The following is a 24,479-nucleotide window of genomic DNA, read 5'->3' on the forward strand; positions in this document are numbered from 1 at the left end:
GTGACTGGGCACAGTGGCCCACGCCTGTAATCCTAGCACTTTGGGAAGCCGAGGCAGGTGAATCATGAGATCAGGAGTTCGAGACCAGCCTGGCCAACATGTTGAAACCCTGTCTCTACTAAAAATATAAAAATTAGCCGGGCATGGTGGCTGGTGCCTGTAGTCCCAGTTACTCGGGAATCTGAGGTAGGAGAATCGCTTGAACCTGGGAGGCAGAGCCAAGGTTGTGCCACTGTACTCTAGCCTGGGCAACAGAGTGAGACTCCATCTTAAAAAAAAAAAAAGCATAAAATGCATAATTTGTTTGGGGGAATAATTGCCTTTGATTTGGTAGGGTAGGCCGGGCGTGGTGGCTCAAGCCTGTAATCCCAGCACTTTGGGAGGCCGAGACGGGCGGATCACAAGGTCAGGAGATTGAGACCATCCTGGCTAACCCAGTGAAACCCCGTCTCTACTAAAAAATACAAAAAACTAGCCGAGCGAGGTGGCGGGTGCTTGTAGTCCCAGCTACTCGGGAGGCGGAGCTTGCAGTGAGCTGAGATCAGGCCACCGCACTCCAGCCTGGGCGACAGAGGGAGACTCCGTCTCAAAAAAAAAAAAAAAAAAGATTTGGTAGGGTATAAGAAAGGCAATAGAGAGAGAGAAGGCTGTAAAGATATTTTTGGGAAAGCCTTGCATGCCTTTATTCAGCGAACGTTTACAGAGTACCTGGGAGTCACCTTTACTCAGCAGACATTTATGAATTACTTCCTGTTTCCAGGTAAGATAAAATTTCTGGTTATAACATTTAGTGCTTCATTGTAATCTCTCCCTTCTTCCCCATTTCCACTTCCCACCAGGCAACTGCTTTTCTGCTTTTGTCACTATAGATAGTTTGCATTTTCTAGAGGTCTGTATAAGTGGAATTATACAGAATGTATTTTTTTTTGGTCTGGCTTTTTTTGCTCAGTATAATTACTTTGAGATTCATTTATGTTGTGTAAGAGTGGTTAATTTCTTCTTCTATCTGAGTAGTGTTCCATTGTATGGCTATACCACAATTTGTTTATCCATTCACCTGTTGATAAATATTTGTCTCATTTCAGAATTTTGGCTCTGTGGGTCTGAGTATGGACATACGCTTTCATTTATCTTGGCTAAATACTTAGAATCGCTGGGTAATGGCACATTTTTTTTTAGCAGCTTTATTAAGATACAATTTACATTTTACTTATTTAGTCATTTGTCTCAATGTGGGCTCATAGATATTTGATACTTTGGGTTATAATGGGATATAATTTTCTTTTGTTCAGATTATTCCAGCTTTGGCCATTGGGAGCTGTTTTACTTGTCTTCCTGGTCCTTTTATATATATCCATCAGTGTGTGGTTTGTTTGTTTGGGTTTTAACACTTTCATATTTTCTGGCACTATAAGATGCTCCTGGCACTTCGTGTATATTTTGTGCCCTACTCCTAGAATTAGACATTTGTCCAAGGAGCAGTGATTCCTTTTATTGGAGAATGATATTAGAAACTAAGACCTAAACACTAGGTGTGCTTGCTGGTACTGGGCTGTTGTTGCTTCGAGGCCATCTCAGAGCAAGAAAATGTGTGTGTGTATACTAACCTATGTATATAAACTTACTGTAAATATTTCTATATGTAGCCATCTTTTTTTTTTGAGACAGAGTCTCACCCTATCGCCCAGGCTGGAGTGCAGTGGCATGATCTCAGCTCACTGCAAACTCTGCCTCCCAGGTTCACACCATTCTCCTGCCTCAGCCTCCCGAGTAGCTGGTAATACAGGCATCTGCCACCACGCCCGGCTAATTTTTTGTATTTTTAGTAGAGATGCGGTTTCACTGTGTTAGACAGGATGGTTTTGATCTCCTGACCTCGTGGTCCACCCTCCTCGGCCTCCCAAAGTGCTGGGATTACAGGCGTGAGCCACCGCGCACAGCCTATATGTAGCCGTCTTATCTGTATTAAACCAAACATGATTTCGTAATGGTATATCCAACTCTAACCCATTACCACATGGCTCGTTTTAGCCACGCGTATATGTAAACTCCCACTCCAGCAGTGAGAAGCCTGTTTCCTACCATCTATTATTCATTTTTTAAGTTGTTCCATTTTAGTACATATATATAGCAGTATCGGAACTGTTAATCAATACCCCTGTGGGAAACAACTTTATTAGTTAGAGTACAGTGCTTATGTATCATTTCTTCGTCTTACTGATTCCACTCATTTTCAGATTTACTTAGGTCAGCACCTTTCCCCCCACTCCCTCGTGTGAAGTTGTTTCGTACATTTATAATACAGTTAGAGATTATTTTGTCACAGTCTACATTACATCCTGAGATCCCTAACCTCCTAGTTGATTTTTTTTTTAATTGCATACATTAAGGCTAACTCTTTGTGCTGCAAAATTCTGTGGGTTTTGACAAGTGCACTGTGTCATGTGTCCACCATTAGAGTGTCATACAGAATAGTTTCACTGCCCTAAAAACAAATTAACAAATTACATGAATTTCATTTATTTAACTCCCCTTAACTGCATTTATTTTTAAAAAGCTGAATATTAGTTTAATTCATTATAACAAATTCTTAATAAATTACTGCTTTGTTCCTGTTACTGTATTAACTTTTGGGGATAAGTCTGGAAGAGATAGGGAAAAAAAGACTTTGTTCTTAAGAAATATATGGACTTACTTGGAAAAATAAGATGAATATAAATGAAATAACTAGAAAACCAAAAGGACAAAATAAATCAGGTACTAGACTATGGCACGCAGTTTGAAGAACTAAAGAAGTGAAACTAAGGAGAGATCATTGAAGGCTGTGGTTAGGCAGAACAATTTATAGGGAAGATAGAAATTTTGACCAGGCATTTGAGGGAACTGTTAAATTTGAATGGGCCAGATGCCTAGTGTAGCAATATGAATACAGATCTTAACAGATGGGAAAATAAGCATGGATATGGGGAGAATGGAGAAGTAAATAGGTTTGTAGATATACAGAAAATGATCATGTGAAATGTTCATATATATATATATATATATCTTAAAAATTATTTTTCTGTTTCGTTTCTTCCCTTGGGTTGCTAAAACAGAAAAACAGTTTTTTTCCTTCTATCTCCCAGACCCTTCCCCAGTAACATTTCTGGTTTTAAAGTCAGAGAAGTCAACAAATAATGAACAAACTGTAAGTAAAATTTTTAGGGTAAAAACTTGAACATGTTTTCAGATTCCGTTTTCCTTACTTTTCTTTTTCCTTTTTTCTTCTTTTTGTAAACCCAGATGAGTTATCACCACCTTGTTCTGAACAACACAACAGGGAGCAAATTTTAATTGGCTTGGAAAAGTTTATTCAAAAAGAATATGATGGTATGTCATAGGTTAAAAAATTTATTGCGTTTTTGCTGTAGTCATGTCTTGAGTTTCATTTATTTAAAAATACTTATTGAATGTTATGTGTTAAGTACTATTCTAGTTGCTGGGAATACAATTCTAATGAAAGAGATGAAACCTCATGAAGCTTATGTTTCAAATGGGGAGACAAACAGTTGACTAATAAATATATAATATTATATCAGCAAATAATACATGCTGTTAAATGTGTGGGAGATAAAAGAAGTGATGGGGTGTTATGATAGGCCTTTCTCATAAGGTAGCATTTGAGCAGAATCCTGAATAACATGAAGGAGCAAGTTATATAAATATCCAAGGAGAAAACATTGTTGATGGAACAAGACTAGATTATGTCTGGCGTATTTGAGGAGTAGCCAGGAAGTAAGTGTGGCTGGAGTGGATTACTAGAGGTAGATTGTAATGTATGGAAGAGGTCAGAGAGGTGGTCTAGGAATTAAGTCATTAGTGCCTTATGGAGGTTGGTAGAAAGACTTTGGATTTTATTTTGAGTACCTAATGAGAATCTTTTAGAGGATTTTTAGTTAATTAATGACATGATCTGAGAGAATGGGTTGCTGGGCTATAAGACTAGAAGCAAGTAGAACATTTAGGAGGCTGCTGTGTGAGGCCAGAGTAGATGAGAAGTGGTCAGATTTGGGATATATTTTGATGTTAGAACCAACAGGATTTGCTGATGGAAAATATGAGGCATGAGAGAAAGAAATCAAGGATGGTTTCAAGGTTTTTGCTATAACAGTAACAGTGGGTGGTCCTATATAACAGAGGCAGAGAGAGCAGGAAGAGTAAGTTTTGGGCGTGGGGATGAAGAATCAAGATTTTTGTGACTAAATATTTTAGAAAAGGATAAAAGTTGACTTACAATCCAAATGAATTTGTACTTTTACAAGATGACCTGTTATGTGCTATATATTACATTTAAAAGTATTTGAAAACAAAGTATTTTTTAATTAAAAAATTATATTATCATTATTGTTTTTTAGAGACAGGGTCTCACTCTGTTGTCCAGACTGGAGTGCAGTGGCATGATCATAGCTCACTGCAGCCTCAAACTGCCGGGCTCAAGCAATCCTCCTGCCTTAGCCTCCCAAGTCGTTAGGACTACAGGTGTGTGCCACCATGCTTGGCTAATTTACTTTTTATTAAAAACATTTTTTTTGGCCAGGTGCAGTGGCTTACGCCTATAATCCCAGCACTTTGGGAGGCTGAGGCAGGTGGATCACCTGAGGTCAGGAGTTTCAAACGAGTGTGGCCAACATGGTGAAACCCGTCTCTACTAAAAATACAAAAATTTGCTGGGTGTGGTGGCACATGCCTGTAGTCCCAGCTACTCCGCCGAGGCAGGAGAATCACTTGAACCCGGGAGGCAGAGGTTGCAGTGAGCCAAGATCATGCCTTTGCACTCCAGCCTGGGTGACAAGAGGGAAACTCCGTCTCAGAAAAAAAAAAAAAGAATACATACATACATATATACATACATATATATATATGTGTGTGAAATAGGATATTGCTCTGTCACCTGGGCTCAACTGCAATGGTGCGATCATGTCATCAGGGTTCAGCCTTGACCTCTGAGGCTCAAGCGATCCTCCTAACTTAGTCTCCTGAGAAGCTGGGACCACAGGTACACACCACCACACCCAGCAGATTATTTTTTGTAGAGATGGAGTCTCACCATGTTTTCCAAGCAGGTCTCAAACTCCTGAACTCAAGTGATCCACCTACCTCAGCTTCCCAGAATTCTAGGATTACAGGCATGAGCCACTGCACCCCGCCTTCTTTTTCTTTTTCTTTTAAAATTTTTTTGTAAAGACAAAGTCTCACCATGTTGCCCAGGCTGGTCTCAAACTCCTGACCTCAAATGATCCTCCTACCTTGGCTTCCTGAAACACTGGGATTATAGGAGTATGTAAAGTATTGACCAAATCTAAGTCTCTATTATATAAAACTCATGCTCATTTTTATTTGCTGATGAGTATAGTTTCTTTTTTGCCTCTCAGCTATCATTGAAATTTCAAGCAGAGCGTCAGAACTGGATGGGGGTATTTAGTTTTGAAAGTATAAATGTCCTATCTAAATGTGTAGTCTACTTTAGAATTAATAGGAAGAGCCAGGCCCAGTGGCACACACATGTTATCCCAGCCACTTGGGAGATTGAGGTGGGAGTATTGCTTGAGGCGAGGGGTTCGAGGCTGTGGTGTATAGTGATTGTGCCTGTTAAGAATAGCCACCGTGCTATAGCCTGGGCAACATAGCAAGACCCTGTCTCTTAAAAAAAAAAAGTGATAGGAAGAAAAATCCAACTCTGTTAAACCATAGCTTATTTGAAATGGTGGCTGTTATTAGATGACACTGAGTCTGAAGGGTAACCCTATCATAATTTGTATCACGTGGACTATAATTACTCATTTTTGGAAGAGAATCATATACTAAGGTGGTGTTTGTAAACCTACATGAATTGTGCTTTAAAAGAACTAATTTATTTTTAAGAGGGCAGTCCTCAAATATTGATCTTAACTATTGGTAGTGATGTTGAGAATGTATAAAAGCAGATGGATTTATTACTTAAGTCAGAAAAAGCTAAAAGTCTCAATGATTGTTTGGATGTGGACATTGAGAGAGAGATACTAAGTATTGCACCTGTATTTCTGATGTGGGCAACTGAGTGCATGATGGTACTATTTGCTAAGAACAGTGATAATAGAAATAATAATAGATTTGGGGTGAAGTTGATAGTTCTGATGTTGAATTTATGATGTCTGTGGAAAATTGGAAAAAGCAGTTGGGTACATGGGTATGGGAACTTGGGCAAAAGCTTGAGCTCAAGATATTTTGGAATTTCTCAGTATTTCTTCCAGTAATAGGTAATTTAAATCATAGAAAATGACGAGAGTATGTTGTATTAGGTCATTAGTAGATAATAGAAGACTCCTCCTCTCTGCTAATAATAAGACTTTGGACTTTGTTTTCCTTTGCTTAGAAAAGGCAAGATTGTGCTTATTTGGCTCTTCTAAGAATGGATTTGGATTTCGTGATAGTGATCTGGATATTTGTATGACCCTGGAAGGCCATGAAAATGCAGAGGTAAGAGTGTTTGGAAAGCGTTATGTAAATTTATTTTCTCCCAGTGATGATTCTATTTTTATTTTTGTATGTGATAGTGATAAAAATGTGGTATCACTCTTTGTATACATATATTAGCAAAATAAGTGTTTGAAATATGAAAACAATAGCATTTTCAATTTAGAAGACATTGAAATCTTAAAAGCGTTTCAGTAGTTTTATGATACAAAAACCATGTGACTGAGAGTTACAAGTGATTTGTAATGAATTTTGGGAAAAAGTTAATATATCACAAAGTGGGAATTTTTTCACCAGAGCCAATGAGAAGCTGATGCTTCAGTTTTGTAGTGAACATTGATCTTTCATATTTTGTCTTCTCATATCTCTTTCATTAGATGACGTCTTTGTATTACTATAGGTAGTAAATACAGGTGGTCATCTAATTTATAATTGGTTTTGTTCTAAAAGTTAGTTATAATTTTTGGCCACTCAAATAAAATTTTTTCCATAGAAGCAATGTTATAAATGATATGCTAAGGGCTGGGCATGGTGGCTCATGCCTGTAATCCCAGCACTTTGGGAGGTCGAGGTGGGCAGATCATGAGGTCAAGAGATTGAGACACTCCTGGCCAACATGGTGAAACCCCGTCGCTACGAAAAATAAAAAAATTAGCTGGGCATGGTGGCACACGCCTGTAGTCCCAGCTACTTGGAAGCTGAGGCAGGAGAATCGCTTGAACCCGGGAGGCAGAGGTTGCTGAGGTCGCACCACTGCACTCCAGCCTGGCGACAGAGTGAGACTTGGTCTCAAAAAGATAATAAATAAATAAATAAAATGCCAAGATAGCTTTTAGAAACTCATTTCGGGCGGGGAGGAGAACTAACATTTATTGAGTTCCCAGTATACACTTTTACATACATTACCTCATTTCATTCTTACAACCACCTTCGAGGTAGGTATTATTTCCCCCATTTTACAGATGAGGAAACTGAGGCTTTGAAAGATAAACTGACTTGTCCAAGTTCACACAGCTAGTAATTGTTGGAGCCGGGATTCGTAACCCAGGTCTGTCTGACTCCAGAATTCATGCTCTTTCCGTTGTATCTCACTGCCTCTCTGTAATTTTTTTAACCCATAATGTAGCTGAAATATAGTACTAATAGTACTGTAGAACCTAATCACTGCTTTCTGAAACTGATAGTTTTCTGAGTTCCACCGTGAGATGCCAGGAGCAGACCTTCCCCAAGTGCAATTTCAGCAGTGAGAGTGGGTACTTACGCTTTCCTTTTTTGTATACCAGGCTTAATAGTGGGAAGGAGATTGTCCAAGCTCCAGGGAAGAAAAGGACTGATTGGACAGGGAAGAAGTGTCCCAGGCCTTCTCAACGGCAACTAGCAAAGGAGGGTATCCTTGCAGATGTTCAGTCCTTTACCAGCCTAGCTATTGGTATTTATGTTTTAAAATGAGGGACTGCTTGCAAGATTGGGGTGAGGCCCAGCTTCTGGCATCTGTAGTGGTGTCAGTATCGCCTCTGTTACGTTATAAAAGAATTTAGCAGAATAGTGTGCTTTTCTAAAATCATTCTTTCAAAAGGTGGTTTTGAAATTGTTAGACCCGGAGTAAAGATGGCAGTGATGACTTATTTCTGGCCATAAGAGGTTGCTTCTGGTGTCTTATAAAGAAACTGAAATGTTGCAAGTATTTTATTTGTTCTCCTTTACTAAATTCTGCTTAGAGCCACCTACTTGGAAAGTGGCTGCCCTTCTCCATTCTGAAGAGTAAGAATTGAGGGAATAGGAAATGATTTTTTTACCCAGGAAAGAGGTTAGAGTTTAGATATCTTCTATGTAAAATTTATTAATTAAACTTCTAATCACTAAGGGTTTGTATATTATATATAATATGTGCCATTCCTACTGGGAAGTTGAAACAATGAAAATAATAAATCATTTTCTTTCAGATGAGCCATAATTGAAACTTTTAAGATTTAGCATAATTGTATTCTTGAATAATAAAGAGAAAAATTACCTCCTTTGTTAATTTTATCATATGTGAATTAGTAACTAATGGTTTCTTTGAAATCCTTTGGTTTAGCTGCAATGGCTCCTGCTCTCATGTAGCTAAAAAGAACATGTTGGAAAAATGGAAGTTACTTTATAACTCTTGGGATTGATGTTTATACCCTTCAGCTATTTCCAGTAAATTTTTAATGCCATAATCATTATGTATTATGATTATCATTACCATACCAAATCTGCTGTCTCTGGTTTTTACAACAGTAACACATTTACATTTACAGAGGTAAGAATTTCCTTGGAGAAATAGGTGCTGGTGATAATAGGAGTATCTTTCTTTTCCACATCAACATAATAATAATAAATAACTCACAGATTTAAAGGCTTATTTTGTGCCAGGCATTCTGCTGAGTGCTTTACATACATAATCTCATGTAATCCTCCCAACAGCTCTGCAGGACAGGAGTTTGTGATTGTCTTGATTTTATAGAATAGTAATGTGATGCTCAGAGAGGTTAAACATCTGGTCAGTCACACAGCTAATCAATACTTAGTTTAAGATTTGAATCCAAGTTTGTCTCAATTCAGAGCCTATGTCCTTTATCACTATATTGTTTTGCCCTCTCCAAACTCACCTGTAGTTGTTTATTCACTTTTTGAAAACCGTATTCTTCTCCTGTCTTTGTGCTTCTCAAACTTTAATCTGCATGTGAATTACCTTGAGATTCTGTTAAAATGCAGATTATGATTTAGTAGACTGGGGAGGGTCCTCAGTTTCTGCATTTTTATGAAGTTTCCAGATTATGCTGATACTGTAGGTCTATGAATCACTTACTTGGAGTAGCAATGTTGTTATAGGACTTTATGGCTGGAAATTTTAAGTGCTACTATTAAATGCCTAGATTAAAGTAGAATTTGCACAAGGTGAAATTGAGTCAAACCTTTATTTTTTGGTTTGTTTTTTAGAAATTAAATTGTAAGGAAATAATTGAAAATTTGGCAAAAATTCTTAAGAGACATCCAGGTATGAATTTTAAATCTTTAAAACAAAAGAATTTTTTTTAGCATATATGAAAATTATTTAACCTACTGAAGTCTTTTTTTTTTTTAATTAGGTTTAAGAAACATTTTGCCTATAACTACTGCCAAAGTGCCTATAGTAAAATTTGAACACAGACGAAGTGGGTTAGAAGGCGATATCAGTTTATATAATACATTGGTAAGTTTATCTTTATGGGCTGTGTATATACTTTTCATTTTAAAAGTTTACAGATTACTGACTCTACCTTTATGTTTAAAACTTTCAAATGTGAACAGTATAAGGAAAAAGTATTTTACTAGTTATCTTGATACTTCCTTTAGATTGAAGGTCAGTTTTTGTTTGACTCACTACTAGGTATTTTACATTTTACATTTGTATATTCTGTATTTGGAGTGTATTACATTTTAAAATCTGATTTGTAGTTTAAGTTTAAGAAATTTGAAATGCTTTCAAATATGTAATTATTTTTCAGGCTCAACATAACACAAGAATGTTAGCTACTTATGCAGCTATTGATCCTAGAGTGCAGTATTTGGGATATACTATGAAAGTGTTTGCTAAGGTATTTATGAAGAAATTAATGATATGCTTTGTAGTAATGCTTATGATAATTAAAGTGAAGCATACTAATATCAGATTTGTGAAATATATTGTCTCAATTTTGTTTATCTGAGCTTTTAAAAAAAGAAACTTTCAGTATTATATAGGTTGAATTGATACCTATCAGAGTAGGGTGGCTCTCAGTCTTTTTTTCCTCTATGTGTTCTATTCCCATGTGCAACTGACCAGTCAGTTTCTCAGCAGTAAAATTTTTCAATGCAGTGATTTTCAACCCCAGGCATAGGAGTTGGCATATCATCCTAGTTAAGAATTTCTGAGTTAAGGAATCTTATATTTGAGTTTAGTGATAAATTTTTATGACCCAGAAAACAAAACAATACCAGTAATACCTTATGCTTCTCCTATTATAACACTTGTTATGACATTGAATTTAGTTTTCTTGTTCTTTTGCTAAATGTGTAAACTAGATGAGGACAGGGACCTCTGTTTCCCTAGTTCATTGTAGTGCCTGCTTTATGGTAGCTGCTCAGTAAAATGATTAATTTTATTAATGTGTTAGTGGAAGAGTTTTAGTAGGGGAGAAACTTGGTCAGATTTTCATTTCATAAAACTTCCTTTTTCTAATAGGAAGGCTCTTGTTATTGTTGCTGTTGTTATTGTTGCTCTTTGGCCCAGGCTGGAGTGCAGTGGTGAGATCTCAGCTCACTGCAACCTCCGCCTCCTGGGTTTAAGCGATTCTCCTGCCTCAGCCTCCCAAGTAGCTGGGATTACAGGCACTCACCACCACGTCTGGCTAAGTTTTGTATTTTTAGTAGAGATAGGGATTCACCATGTTGGCCAGGCTGGTCTCAAACTCCTGACCTCAAGTGATCCTCCAGCCTTGGCCTCCCAAAGTGCTGGGATTACTGTGCCTGACTGGAAAGCATATATATATATATTTTTTTTTTTGAGACGGAGTCTCGCTGTGTCGCCCAGGCTGGAGTGCAGTGGCACGATCTCGGCTCACTGCAAGCTCCGCCTCCCGGGTTCACGCCATTCTCCCGCCTCAGCCTCCAAGTGCTGGGACTACAGGCGCCCGCCACCACGTCTGGCTAGTTTTTCGTATTTTTAGTAGAGATGGGGTTTCACCATGTTAGCCAAGATGGTCTTGATCTCCTGACCTCGTGATCCACCCGCCTCGGCCTCCCAAAGTGCTGGGATTACAGGCTTGAGCCACCGCGCCCAGCCTGGAAAGCATATTTTTAAAGATATTCCTGTACATGTCTTTCTAGACAAGAGTGTATCTTAGAAAAGCATTCAGGCACATACTACATACAAGATTTGATATGCATACTTTTCTAGATTTGCCTAACAAGGTAACTCTAACATGACAGTTTTGTTTTAACTACATAGAATTCTGTTAATGAAATCACCCCATTCCCCTTTAAATATGGATGTAAGCTAAATCCTTGCTCAAGGGAAAAAGTCTGAAGATTGTTTCAGGTTTTGTTCCTCCCCTCTCCCCCTTCTCGTCACCCTCCCCTATTTTTTTTAATTTTTATTTTATGTTTTTTTTGAGATGGGATCTTGCTCTGTCGTTTAGGCTGGAGTGCAGTGGCACAATCTCGGCTCACTGCAGCCTCCCACTCCTGGGTTCAAGCAGTTCTCCCTGCCTCAGCCTCCAGAGTAGCTGGGATTACAGGTGCCTGCTACCACGCCTGGCTAATTTTTGCATTTTTATCAGAGACAGAGTTTTGCCATGTTGGCCAGACTGGTCTCGAACTCCTGACCTCAGGTGATCCACCCACGTCAGCCTCCCAAAGTTCTGTGATTAGAGGCGTGAGCCATGTGCCCGGCCTTTATTTTTATTTTTGAGACAGGATCCTACTCTGTTGCCCAGGCTGGAGTAAAGTGGTGTGATTATGGCTCACTGCAACCTTACCTCCTGGGCTCAATTGATCCTCCTACCTCAGCCTCTTGAGTAGCTGGGACTACAGGTGTGTGCCACCACGCCCAACTATTTTTTTGTATTTCTTGTAGAAACGGGGTTTCGCCATGTTGCCCAGACTGGTCTTGAACTCTTGAGCTCAAGCAATCCACCCTCCTCGGCCTTTCGAAGTGCTGAGATGACAGGCATGAGCCACCATGTCTGGCTTCCTTGTTCTTTTTTATTTTTTATTTATTAAAAAAGATGTTTTTCCTAACCACTAGACCATCAGGGACTTAGTTCTTTTTTAATGGCTGCATGCCATTCCATTATGTGAATAGTCCTTAGTTATTTTAAACCTGTGCTTTACTGATGAACCTAAAATTATTTCTGATTTTTTGCTATTACAATAGTGCTACAATTAAAAAAACTTTCTTAGTCATTTCACATATTTTTTGGCATGTTTGTAGGGTACATTCTTAGAACAGGATTACTGGTTCAAAGAAAATGTGCTTTTGTAATTGTGATATTGTCAGATATTCTTCATAGTGTTTGTATTAATTTATACTCTCAACTGCAGTGTGTGAGAGTATGTATTTCCCCACATCATGTGTAGTAGTTTTTTGTTTGTTTGTACAGATGGAGTCTCACTGCGTTACCCAGGCTGGTCTTGACCTCCTGGGTTCAAGCTTTTCTTTCACCTCAACCTCCCAGAGTATTGGGATTATAGACGGTGCAGTTTGTTTTTAATTCAGTTTAACCCAGTTCTATGGGTTAAAAAAAATGATGTGGCAGAATGTTTAATATAATTCTGCATGGAGTAAGACTCTGAAGTTTTGTTTTCAATCATGTTGTTTTTTAGCGATGTGACATCGGGGATGCTTCCAGGGGAAGTTTATCTTCATATGCATATATCCTTATGGTGCTGTACTTTCTGCAGCAGAGAAAGCCACCTGTTATCCCAGTTCTACAAGAGGTAGGTGTTTAAGAAAACTATGAACGAGTTTTTTTTTTTGAAAACAATAGATCTAAACACAGGAGATTTTGCTTGGTTCATGTCATCGATGTCCTAAGTTTTCTCTTTCCAATAATGCTATAATTAAACAATGAATCTTTTTGAAAAATTTATTATAGGAGAATATAGACTACCAGAAGAATATTAGATCAACAGAACTGTTCAATATCTTTTGTAACGTTTTTAAATTTTACAGTCCTAGAGTGCTGTGGATGATTGTGAAGTTCTTGTAGCCAGCCATAAACTCATATATTTTATATTCTCCAAGATGCAAGTACACAGGTTTCTTCTTTCTAGAATATTTTCCCTCCTGTTGCCTGGCAGTGAAGATTGATTTATTCTTATGTATGCTTTAGTCAACCTTGTGAATTTTGGTTTAGAATGAACCCAGGGAAACTCTTCCTTATCTCTTCTAAAGTCATATCAGTTACATTAAACGTAAGAATGTACATTGAAAGAAACAGATTATACTCATTCACTCAGAATTGGTGACTTATAAAGTTCCTTTTTGTAGTCAATTTATACTCTCTGAAATTGGTACAAAGGAGATATTAATCATCCATCTTTTCCTTCTGATTCTTGGCACAAAGTAGATTTGTAGGCATTAGGGAGGATCCAATTCAAATTTTTTAGAATGGTGACTATTTTTAGTTAGGAGACAAGCATCAGAATTGGTTGGAAGAGTCACATATTCTGGTTTCACATAAACGTGACAAAGAAGAAAATCACAAAATAGGCCAGGCGCGGTGGCTCACGTCTGTAATCCTAGCAGTTTGGGAGGCCGAGGCAGACAGATCATGAGGTCAAGAGATCGAGACCATCCTGGCCAACATGGTGAAACCGCGTTTCTACTAAAAATATAAAATTTAGCCAGGTGTGATGGTGTGTGCCTGTAATCCCAGCTACTCAGGAGGCTGAGGCAGGAGAATCGCTTGAACTCGGGAGGTGGAGATTGCAGTGAGCTGAGATCACACCACTGCACTCCAGCCTGGTGACAGAGAGGGAGACTCCATCTCAAAAAAAAAGAGAAAAATCACAAAATTATAAGCCATATAGTAGGTGTCAGATAGCCTTAGTAAGTTTTAAGAAGTTCTAATGAATATATATGTTTTTACCAGCATTTCCTTCCCTCTTTTAAACAGTGGATGGGAAATAAAAATTTTAAATTTTTGTTTAAATCCTTTCCTAGCCAAAGATTTAAGTTGCTGAATCTGTGCTGGGTGATGTATATTTGGGTGTGTGTTTAAAGTATTTTTTCAGAATCCTCCCTAACTCATTTTATGAGGCCAACATCATCTTGATACCAAAGCCTGGCAGAGACACAACAAAAAAAGAGAATTTTAGACCAATATCCCTGATGAACATCGATGCAAAAATCCTCAATAAAATAGTGGCAGACCAGATCCAGCAGCACATCAAAAAGCTTATCCACCATGATCAAGTGGGCTTCATCCCTGGGATGCAAGGCTGGTTCAACATACGCAAATCGATAAACGTAATCCAGCATATAAACAGAACCAAAGACAAAAACCACATGATTATCTCAATAGATGCAGAAAAGGCCTTTGACAAAATTCAACAGCCCTTCATGCTAAAAACGCTCAATAAATTCGGTGCTGATGGAACATATCTCAAAATAATAAGAGCTATTTATGACAAACCCACAGCCAATATCATACTGAATGGGCAAAAACTGGAAAAATACCCTTTGAAAACTGGCACAAGACAGGGATGCCCTCTCTCACCACTCCTATTCAACATAGTGTTGGAAGTTCTGGCTAGGGCAATCAGGCAAGTGAAAGAAATCAAGGGTATTCAGTTAGGAAAAGAAGAAGTCAGATTGTCCCTGTTTGCAGATGACATGATTGTATATTTAGAAAACCCCATCGTGGCCGGGCACGGTGGCTCACGCCTGTAATCCCAGCACTTTGGGGGGCCAAGACAGGCGGATCACGAGGTCAGGAGATCGAGACCATCCTGACTAACACGGTGAAACCCTGTCTCTACTAAAAATACAAAAATTAGCCGGGCGCGGTGGCGGGCGCCTGTAGTCCCAGCTACACGGGAGGCTGAGGCAGGAGAATGGCGTGAACCTAGGAGGCAGAGCTTGCAGTGAGTGGAGATCACGCCACCGCACTCCAGCCTGGGCAACAGAGCGAGACTCCGTCTCAAAAAAAAAAAAAAGAAAACCCCATCGTCTCAGCCCAAAATCTCCTTAAACTTCAGCAAAGTCTGAGGATACCAAATTAATGTGCAATAATCACAAGCATTCTTATACACCAGTAACAGACAAACAGAAAGCCAAATCATGAATGAACTTCCATTCACAATTGCTTCAAAGAGAATAAAATACCTAGGAATCCAACTTACAAGGGATGTAAAGGACCTCTTCAAGGAGAACTACAAACCACTGCTCAGTGAAATAAAAGAGAACACAAACAAATGGAAGAGCATACTATGCTCATGGATAGGAAGAATCAATATCGTGAAAATGGCCATACTGCCCAAGGTAATTTATAGATTCAATGCCATCCCCATCAAGCGACCAATGAGTTTCTTCACAGAATTGGAAAAAACTGCTTTAAAGTTCATATGGAACCAAAAAAGAGCTCGCATTGCCAAGACAATCCTAAGTCAAAAGAACAAAGCTGTAGGCATCTCGCTACCTGACTTCAAACTATACTACAAGGCTACAGTAACCAAAACAGCATGGTACTGGTACCAAAACAGAGATACAGACCAATGGAATAGAACAGTCCTCAGAAATAATACCGCACATCTACAGCCGTCTGATCTTTGACAAACCTGAGAAAAACAAGAAATGGGGAAAGGATTCCCTATTTAATAAATGGTGCTGGGAAAATTGGCTAGCCATAAGTAGAAAGCAGAAACTGGATCCTTTCCTTACTCCTTATATGAAAATTAATTCAAGATGGATTAGAGACTTAAATGTTAGACCTAATACCATAAAAACCCTAGAAGAAAACCTAGGTAATACCATTGAGGACATAGGCATAGGCAAGGACTTCATGTCTAAAACACCAAAAGCAATGGCAACAAAAGCCAAAATTGACAAATGGGATCTAATTAAACTAAAGAGCTTCTGCACAGCAAAAGAGACTACCATCCGAGTGAACAGGCAACCTACAGAATGGGAGAAAATTTTTGCAATCTACTCATCAGACAAAGGGCTAATATCCAGAACCTACAAAGAACTCAAACAAATTTACAAGAAAAAAACAACCTCATCAAAAAGTGGGCAAAGGATATGAACAGACATTTCTCAAAAGAAGACATTCATACAGCCAACAGACACATGAAAAAATGCTCATCATCACCGGCCATCAGAGAAATGCAAATCAAAACCACAATGAGATACCATCTCACACCAGTTAGAATGGCAATCATTAAAAAGTCAGGAAACAACAGGTGCTGGAGAGGATGTGGAGAAATAGGAACACTTTTACACTGTTGGTGGGACTGTAAACTAGTTCAACCATTATGGGAAACAGTATGGCGATTCCTCAAGGATCTAGAACTAGAAGTAACATATGACCCAGCCATCCCATTACTGGGTATATACCCAAAGGATTATAAATCATGCTTCTATAAAGACACATGCACACGTATGTTTATTGCGGCACTATTCACAATAGCAAAGACTTGGAATCAACCCAAAAGTCCATCAGTGACAGACTGGATCAAAAAAATGTGGCACATATACACCATGGAATACTATGCAGCCATAAAAAAGAATGAGTTTGTGTCCTTTGTAGGGACATGGATGCAGCTGGAAACCATCATTCTCAGCAAACTATCGCAAGAACAGAAAACCAAACACTGCATGTTCTCACTCATAGGTGGGAACTGAACAATGAGATCACCTGGACTCAGGAAGGGGAACATCACACACCGGGGCCTATCATGGGGAGTGGGGAGGGATTGCATTGGGAGTTATACCTGATGTAAATGACGAGTTGATGGGTGCAGCACACCAACATGGCACAAGTATACATATGTAACAAACCTGCACGTTATGCACATGTACCCTAGAACTTAAAGTATAATAATAATTAAAAAAAAAAAATCTCGGAATAGTATAATGTTGCCCTAGGTCCTTCAGAAAACATTTAATGTATAAATGTTTTATTGTATCCCATGAAAAGTAAAATAGACAATTCTCTTTCTCACTCTCTTCATACCGTGATTGTATAATTACATATATTTGGTTAGATTTATTTCTAGATATTTAGAGTTTCTGGTTACTCTTGCAAGTAGTGCTTTTTGAAAAAAAAAATAAATATATAAGACAAATGTATTTACTGTAAAAATAAATATGTATAGACATATAAAAAAACAATTAAAAGAACAAAAAAAAAGTATTCGTTCAGAGCTGTTTTAAGTTCACAGCAAAATTGAGAGGATGGTAAAGAGTTCCCAACATACCTCCTGTACCCACATATGCATAGCCTCCCCCATTATTAATCCCACCAGAGTGGTACATTTTTTACAACTGATGAACCTACATTGACATATAATCACCCCAAGTCCATAGTTTGCAATTAACATTTACTCTTAATGTTGTATATTCTAAGGGTTTGGGCAATATATAATGATGTATACATTTTATCATAATCAATTATATGTCAATATATGCTGTAATAGTATCATACAGACTATTTTCCATGCCTTAAAATTTTTTGTACTTTGCCTAGTCATTCTCCCTTCAACCCCTGGCAACCACTAATCTTTGTGCTGTCTTCATAGTTTTGACTTTTCCAGAATATCATATTGTTGGAATCATATAGTATGTAGCCTTTTCAAATTGACTTCCATCACTCAGTGATATGTATTTAAATTTCCTCCATGTCTTTTCATGACTTGATAGCTCATTTCTTTTTCTTTTTTTAAATTTTTAAATGCTTAGACTCTTCTGTTGAACCTCTAAATCTATTTTATCATTTCCTTTTTTTTTTTCTTTTTTTTTTTTTTGAGGCGGAGTCTCGCTCTGTCGCCCGGACTGGAGTGCAGTGGCCGGATCTCAGCTCACTGCAAGCTCCGCCTCCTGGGTTTACGCCATTCTCCTGCCTCAGCCTCCCGAGTAGCTGGGACTACAGGCGCCCGCCACCTCGCCCGGCTAGTTTTTTGTATTTTTAGTAGAGACGGGGTTTCACCGTGTTAGCCAGGATGGTCTCGATCTCCTGACCTCGTGATCCGCCCATCTCGGCCTCCCAAAGTGCTGGGATTACAGGCTTGAGCCACCGCGCCCGGCCTTCTTTTCTTTTCTTTTTTTTTTTTTTTTTTTTTTTTTTTTTGAGACAGAGTCTCGCTTTGTTGCCCAGGCTGGAGTGCAGTGGCACGATCTCAGCTCACTGCAACCTCCGCCTCCGGGGTTCAAACGATGAAAGCCATTCTCTTGTCTAAGCCTCCTGAGTAGCTGGGATTACAGGCATGCACCACCACACCCAGCTGAGTTTTGTATTTTTAGTAGAGTGGGATTTCACCATGTTGGCCAGGCTGGTCTCTTTTTTTTTTTTTTGAGACGGAGTCTCGCTCTGTCACCCAGGCTGGAGTGCAGTGGCCAGATCTCAGCTCACTGCAAGCTCCGCCTCCTGGGTTCACGCCATTCTCCTGCCTCAGCCTCCCGAGTAGCTGGGACTACAGGCGCCCACCACCTCACCCGGCTAGTTTTTTGTATTTTTTTTTTTTTTTTTTTTTGAGATGGAGTCTCGCTCTGCTGCCCAGGCTGGAGTACAGTGGCCGGATCTCAGCTCACTGCAAGCTCCGCCTCCCGGGTTTACGCCATTCTCCTGCCTCAGCCTCCCGAGTAGCTGGGACTACAGGCGCCTGCCACCTCGCCCAGCTAGTTTTTTGTATTTTTTAGTAGAGACGGGGTTTCACCGTGTTAGCCAGGATGGTCTGGATCTCCTGACCTCGTGATCCGCCTGTCTCGGCCTCCCAAAGTGCTGGGATTACAGGCTTGAGCCACCGCGCCCGGCCAGTTTTTTGTATTTTTTAGTAGAGACGGGGTTTCACCGTGTTAGCCAGGATGGTCTCGATCTCCTGACCTCGTGATCCGCCCGTCTCGGCCTCCCAAAGTGCTGGGATTACAGGCTTGAGCCACTGCGCCCGGCCTGCCAGGCTGGTCTCTAACATCTGACCTCAGGTGATCCACTTGCCTCGGCCTCCCAATGTGCTGGGATTACAGGCATGAGCCACCACGCCTGGCCTGTCATTTCTTTTTAGTGCTCAGTAATATTCCATTGTTTGGATGTCCTACAGTTTATTCATTCACATGTGGAAGAACATCTGTGTTACAAGTTTTGGCTCTTATGAATAAAGCTGTTATAAACATCTCTGCAAGTTTTTATATGGACATAATTTTCAAGTCTTTTGGGTGAATACGAAGGAGTCACATTGCTGAATCATATGTACGAATATGTTTAGTTTTGAAAGAAATGACCAACTGTTTTCCAAAGTGACTGTACCCAGTTTGCTTTCTACCAGCAGTGTGTGTGAGTTCCTGTTGCTCCACAACCACCCAGCGTTTGAGTACTTGTCCATGTTCTGAATTTTGGCCATTCTCTTAGGTGTGTAGTAGTCTTTCTTTCTTTTCTTAGGTGTATAATCATCCGTCCGTCTGTCCGTCCGTCCTCCCTCCCCTCCCTCTCTCTCTTTTTTTTTTTAAGATAGTGTCTCACTCTTTTTGCTGCCCAGGCCGGACTGTAGTGGTGCAGTCATGGCTCTCTGCAGACTCAACTTCCCAGGCTAAGGTGATTCTCCCACCTCAGCCTCCTGAGTAGCTGGGACTACGGGTGCACACCACCAAGCCCAGCTAATTTTTTATATATTTAGTAGAGACGGGGTTTTTGCCATGTTGCTCAGGCTGTTCTCGAACTCCTAAGTTCACGTCCACCTCGGCCTCCCAAAGTGTTGAGATTACTTTTAATGTCAAAACCACAATTTCTTTTGCATCAATCTAATATTTTGTTTTATTTATCTATTTATTTTTGAAAGAGAGTCTTGCTCTGTTGCCCAGGCTAGATTACAGTGGTGCAATCTCCACTCACTGCAGCCTCCTCTTCCTGGGCTCAAGTGATCCTCCTACATAAGCCTCCCAAGTAGCTGGGACTACAGACATGAGCTGCCATGCCTGGCTAATTTTTGTTTGTTTTATAGGGATAGGGTTTTTCCATGTTGCCCAGGTTGGTCTTGAACTCTGGGCTCAAGTAAGTTGCCTGCTTTGGCCTCCCAAAGTACTGGGATTACAAGTGTGAGCCACCTCACCTGGCCCATTGTTATTTTAATTTGCATCTCCCTGATGACATTATGTGGAAATCTTTTCATATGCTTATTTTGCCATTCATATGTCTTCTTTGGTGAGGTTCTTTGGTCCATTCTTTAAACAGGTTATTTTCTTACTGTTGAGTTTAAGGAGTTCTTTGTGTATTTTGAATAATAGTCCTTTATCAGATGTGTGTTTTGCAGCTATGTTCTCCATGTCTGTGGCTTGTTTTTTCATTCCCTTGACATTGTCTTTTGCAGAGCAGAAAATTTCAATTTTAGTGAAATCCATCTTGTCAATTATTTATTTCATAGCTCTTGCCTTTGGTGTTGTGTCTAAGAAGACATCACTATACTCAAGGTCATATAGATTTTCTCTTGTGTTTTCTTCCAGGAGTTTTATTTATTTTACATTTGGGTCTGTGACCCATTTAGAGTTAATTTTTTGTGAAGGGTGTAAGGTCTATACCTAGATTCATTGTTTTGCATGTGGATGTTCATTTGTTTCAGTACCATTTGTTGAAAAGAATATTATTTCTCCACTGTATTGTCTTTGCTCCTTTGTTAAGGATCAGTTAACTATATTTATATACTTTAGGGCCCTCTACTGTTCCATTGATTTATTTATTATTTCACCAGTGCCATACTCTCTTATTTATAGTAGCGTTATAATAAGTCTTGAGGTTGGATTACGTCAGTCTTCCAGCTTTGTTCTTCTCCTTCAATATTGTGTTAGCTATTCTGTCTTCTGCCTCTCTATGTAAACTTTAAAGCAGTTTGTCAATATTCACAAAATGACTTGCTAGAATTTTTATTGGGATTGAATTGAACCTGTAGACCAAATTGGAAAGAACTTGGTCTAGACAATTTTGAGTCTTGACAATTTTGAGTCAATTATAATGGAGTATCTCTCCATTTATTTAGTTCTTTGATTTTGCTCATTAGAGTTTTATGGTTTTTCCTCATGTAGACCGTGTACATATTTTGTTAGACTTATACCTATGTATTTCATTTTCTGATGCTGATGTAAATGATACTGTATTTCTAATTTCAAATTCCACTTGTTCATTGCATGTATCTAGGAAAGTATTTGAATTTTTTATATTAATCTTGTGTCTTGTAAACTTGGTATAATTGCTTATTAGTTCTTGGAGTATTTTTTCAATTTGGATTTTATGCATAGATTATCATGTCGTATATGAACAGTTTTATTTCTTCTCAACCTGTGAGCCACCGCACCTGGCTGGCATATTGTGTCTTTTAAGGAATTAGTTCATTTCATCTAGGTTATCAAAATTGTAGTTCATAGTATTGTTTTATTATTCTTTTAATGTCCATGAGATATGTATTGATGTCACCTCTTTCATTTCTGTTGTTAGTAATTTTTATACCTTCTCTTTTTTTCTTAATTAGTCTGGCTAGGAGTGATTTATTTTTTAACAAATTTGTTCACTGGATGATATTTAAAATTTACCATAATTAGGCCTGCCAAGGCCAGCATTACTGTCTTATTATTATTATTTATTTATTTATTTATTTTTTGAGACAGAGTCTTCGCTCTGTTGCCCAGGCTGGAGTGAGTGCAGTGGCACCGTCTCGGCTCACTGGAAGCTCCTCCTCCCAGGTTCACGCCATTCTCCTGCCTCAGCCTCCCAAGTAACTGGTACTACAGGTGCCCGCCACCACATCTGGCTACTTTTTTTGTATTTTTAGTAGAGAAGGGGTTTCACCGTGTTAGCCAGGATGGTCTCGATCTCCTTACCTCGTGATCTGCCCGCCTGGGCCTCCCAGACTGCTGGGATTACAGGCATGAGCCACCACACCCGGCCTACTCTATTATTCTAATGATTGTTTAGGCTTTAAATAGGGATCATATGTACTAATTCTCTGGTAATATAATTTGCCACTTTGCCAGAATACTATGATTAACAAAAATGGACCACAAATTTGATTTTCTTGGTGGATTCTCTGTATTCTCTCCTTACACAAGGATTAGGAGTCACTACATGAAGTAATAGAAATAGCAAGGCATGGTATTTAGAGCTAGAGGTAACTAGTCGGAATCCTAATTCTAACATTTTGGCCTTCAACAATCTGCATGTCTGAGTTTCATCATCATTAAAAATGTAATAATGATAATATTTCAGTGTTGATATGAGGAACAGAAACATTGAATGCTTTTGAATGTAGTAGGTGCTAAAATAGACATTCATAAACAGTGCTTGCTTTTATTATTATTTTTACTATTATGATTTATGATCATTAGCATTATTACTATTATTATTGGAAAAATGTAGGTAGGACTACCATATTCAGCTTTAAAAACTCTTTCATTATCTGTTTAGCAGACATCTGCTTAATATTGATCAAATGAGAGACAGTTCATGGACTGTTTCCCATCATAATGAGGTTTGATTTCAGGGGACTTCATGATATGTATAGACTGATGATACATGGATTTTTGTTTCTGGCCTTTTTAAATGGTTGTCATATGGGACCTCATTGTTCATTGCTCTGGTATCATTTAAGTATTGGCCATTGGCATCAATTATCTTTTAAGGGTAAGGATATGTTTAAAGAAGCTAATGATGTCTGCCTCCATTTGTGATTAAGCTTTTTTTTTTTTTGAGACGGAGTCTCACTCTGTCGCCCAGGCTGCAGTGCAGTGGCGCGATCTCGACTCACTGCAAGCTCCGCCTCCTGGGTTCACCCATTCTCCTGCCTCAGCCTCCCGTGTAGCTGAGACTGCAGGTGCCCACTACCGCGCCTGGCTAATTTTTTGTATTTTTAGTAGAGACGGGGTTTCACCGTGTTAGCCAGGATGGTCTCGATCAACCTCGTGATCTGCCTGTCTCAGCCTCCCAAAGTGCTGAGATTACAGGCGCGAGCCACCACACCTGGCTGTAATTAAGCTTTAAGTGGCTGGGTATTACTGAGGCACAGCTAAGAGCATTTTTTTGATGGTCAGCAATACGAAGTTCTTTGCGTCGAAAGGAGCTGTCCTAGGCAGAATATTTTTGCTCTACCCTAGCAAATCATAATAAGTAAATGCAAATTTTCACATAAAAATTAATTCCAAAAGAGATTTGGGAGTGTTCACACATGATTTTATGAAAAAAGGTTTTAATCCATATCAGCTTAAAAATTGCAACTTAATGGATGAACCTTGAGGACATTATGCTAAGTGAAATAATCCAGTCACAGAAAGACAAATACTAATTGATTCTACTTATATGAAGTACCTAGAGTAGTCGAATTCATAGAGACAGAAAATAGAATGGTGGTTGCCAGGGAATCAGGGAGGGAGAAATGGGAAGTAATAGTTTCATAAATACAGAGTTTTAGTTTTACCAGATGATAAGTATTCTGTGAATGGATGGTGGTGATGGTAGCATGACAGTATGACTATACTTATGCCGCAGAACTGTATGCTTATGATGGTAAATTTTATATTTTGTTTATCTTAGCACAACTAAAAAATTACAAGTTAGGCTGGGCGCAGTGGCTCACGCCTGTAATCCAGCACTTTGGGAGGCCGAGGTGGGTAGATCACTTGAGGTCAGGAGTTTGAGACCAGCCTGGCCAATATGGTGAAACCTCGTCTCTACTAAAAAATAACAAAAATTAGCTAGGCATGGTGGCACATGCCTGTAATCCCAGCTACTTGGGAGGCTGAGGCACGAGAATGGCTTGAACTGGCGAGGTGGAGGTTGCAGTGAGCTGAGATTGTGCCACTGAGCTCTAGCCTGGGTGACAGAGCGAGACTCTGTCTAAGAAGAAAAATGCAATATGAGTATAGCAGTACATATTAGAATATCACAATATATAAGAAATGTGGAAATGTTTAGGGTCGTTCTTTACATAAATATGATTGACTTATTTGGTTATCCTTATAATATGATTAGAGGGAGGACTAAGTGCTGAATGAGGAATGATTCGTGTTGAATGAGAGAGAACAGATAGGGAGAGGGAGAGAGAGAGAGTGAGAGAGTGTGTGTGTGTGTGTGTGTATGTGTAAAAGTGGATAGCATTAGTGCTTCTAAGGGCTGAAACAGAGTGGGGAGAATTAAAAACAGTGAAACATGAGAATTCAAAAGAATAGGCAAAATGAGTGATGATTAACTTTCCAAGGCCCACAGACCTACTCCACTGTGTTATCAGCCAACATAATTGGGTTGGAT

The 24,479-nt window shown here is 39.1% G+C and overlaps 1 protein-coding gene across 10 annotated transcripts in view; it reads left to right on the plus strand.

Moving 5' to 3' along the window:
* TUT4 (terminal uridylyl transferase 4) overlaps positions 1-24,479 on the plus strand; it is a 132,552-nt gene that overhangs the window by 83,883 nt on the left and 24,190 nt on the right. For 9 of the 10 annotated variants that reach the window (XM_033226358.1, XM_033226354.1, XM_033226360.1 and 6 more), the window contains 6 exons: positions 3,283-3,369; positions 6,392-6,495; positions 9,457-9,514; positions 9,606-9,709; positions 10,005-10,094; positions 12,862-12,975. In XM_033226358.1, the coding sequence (XP_033082249.1) occupies positions 3,283-3,369; positions 6,392-6,495; positions 9,457-9,514; positions 9,606-9,709; positions 10,005-10,094; positions 12,862-12,975 (557 nt within the window). The remainder of the gene's footprint in view (positions 1-3,282; positions 3,370-6,391; positions 6,496-9,456; positions 9,515-9,605; positions 9,710-10,004; positions 10,095-12,861; positions 12,976-24,479) is intronic. The other variant, XM_033226361.1, reaches the window with a different exon arrangement.

Source organism: Trachypithecus francoisi, unplaced genomic scaffold (assembly GCF_009764315.1).
Source record: "Trachypithecus francoisi isolate TF-2019V2 unplaced genomic scaffold, Tfra_2.0 Lachesis_group12, whole genome shotgun sequence".
Taxonomy (NCBI): domain Eukaryota; kingdom Metazoa; phylum Chordata; class Mammalia; order Primates; family Cercopithecidae; genus Trachypithecus; species Trachypithecus francoisi.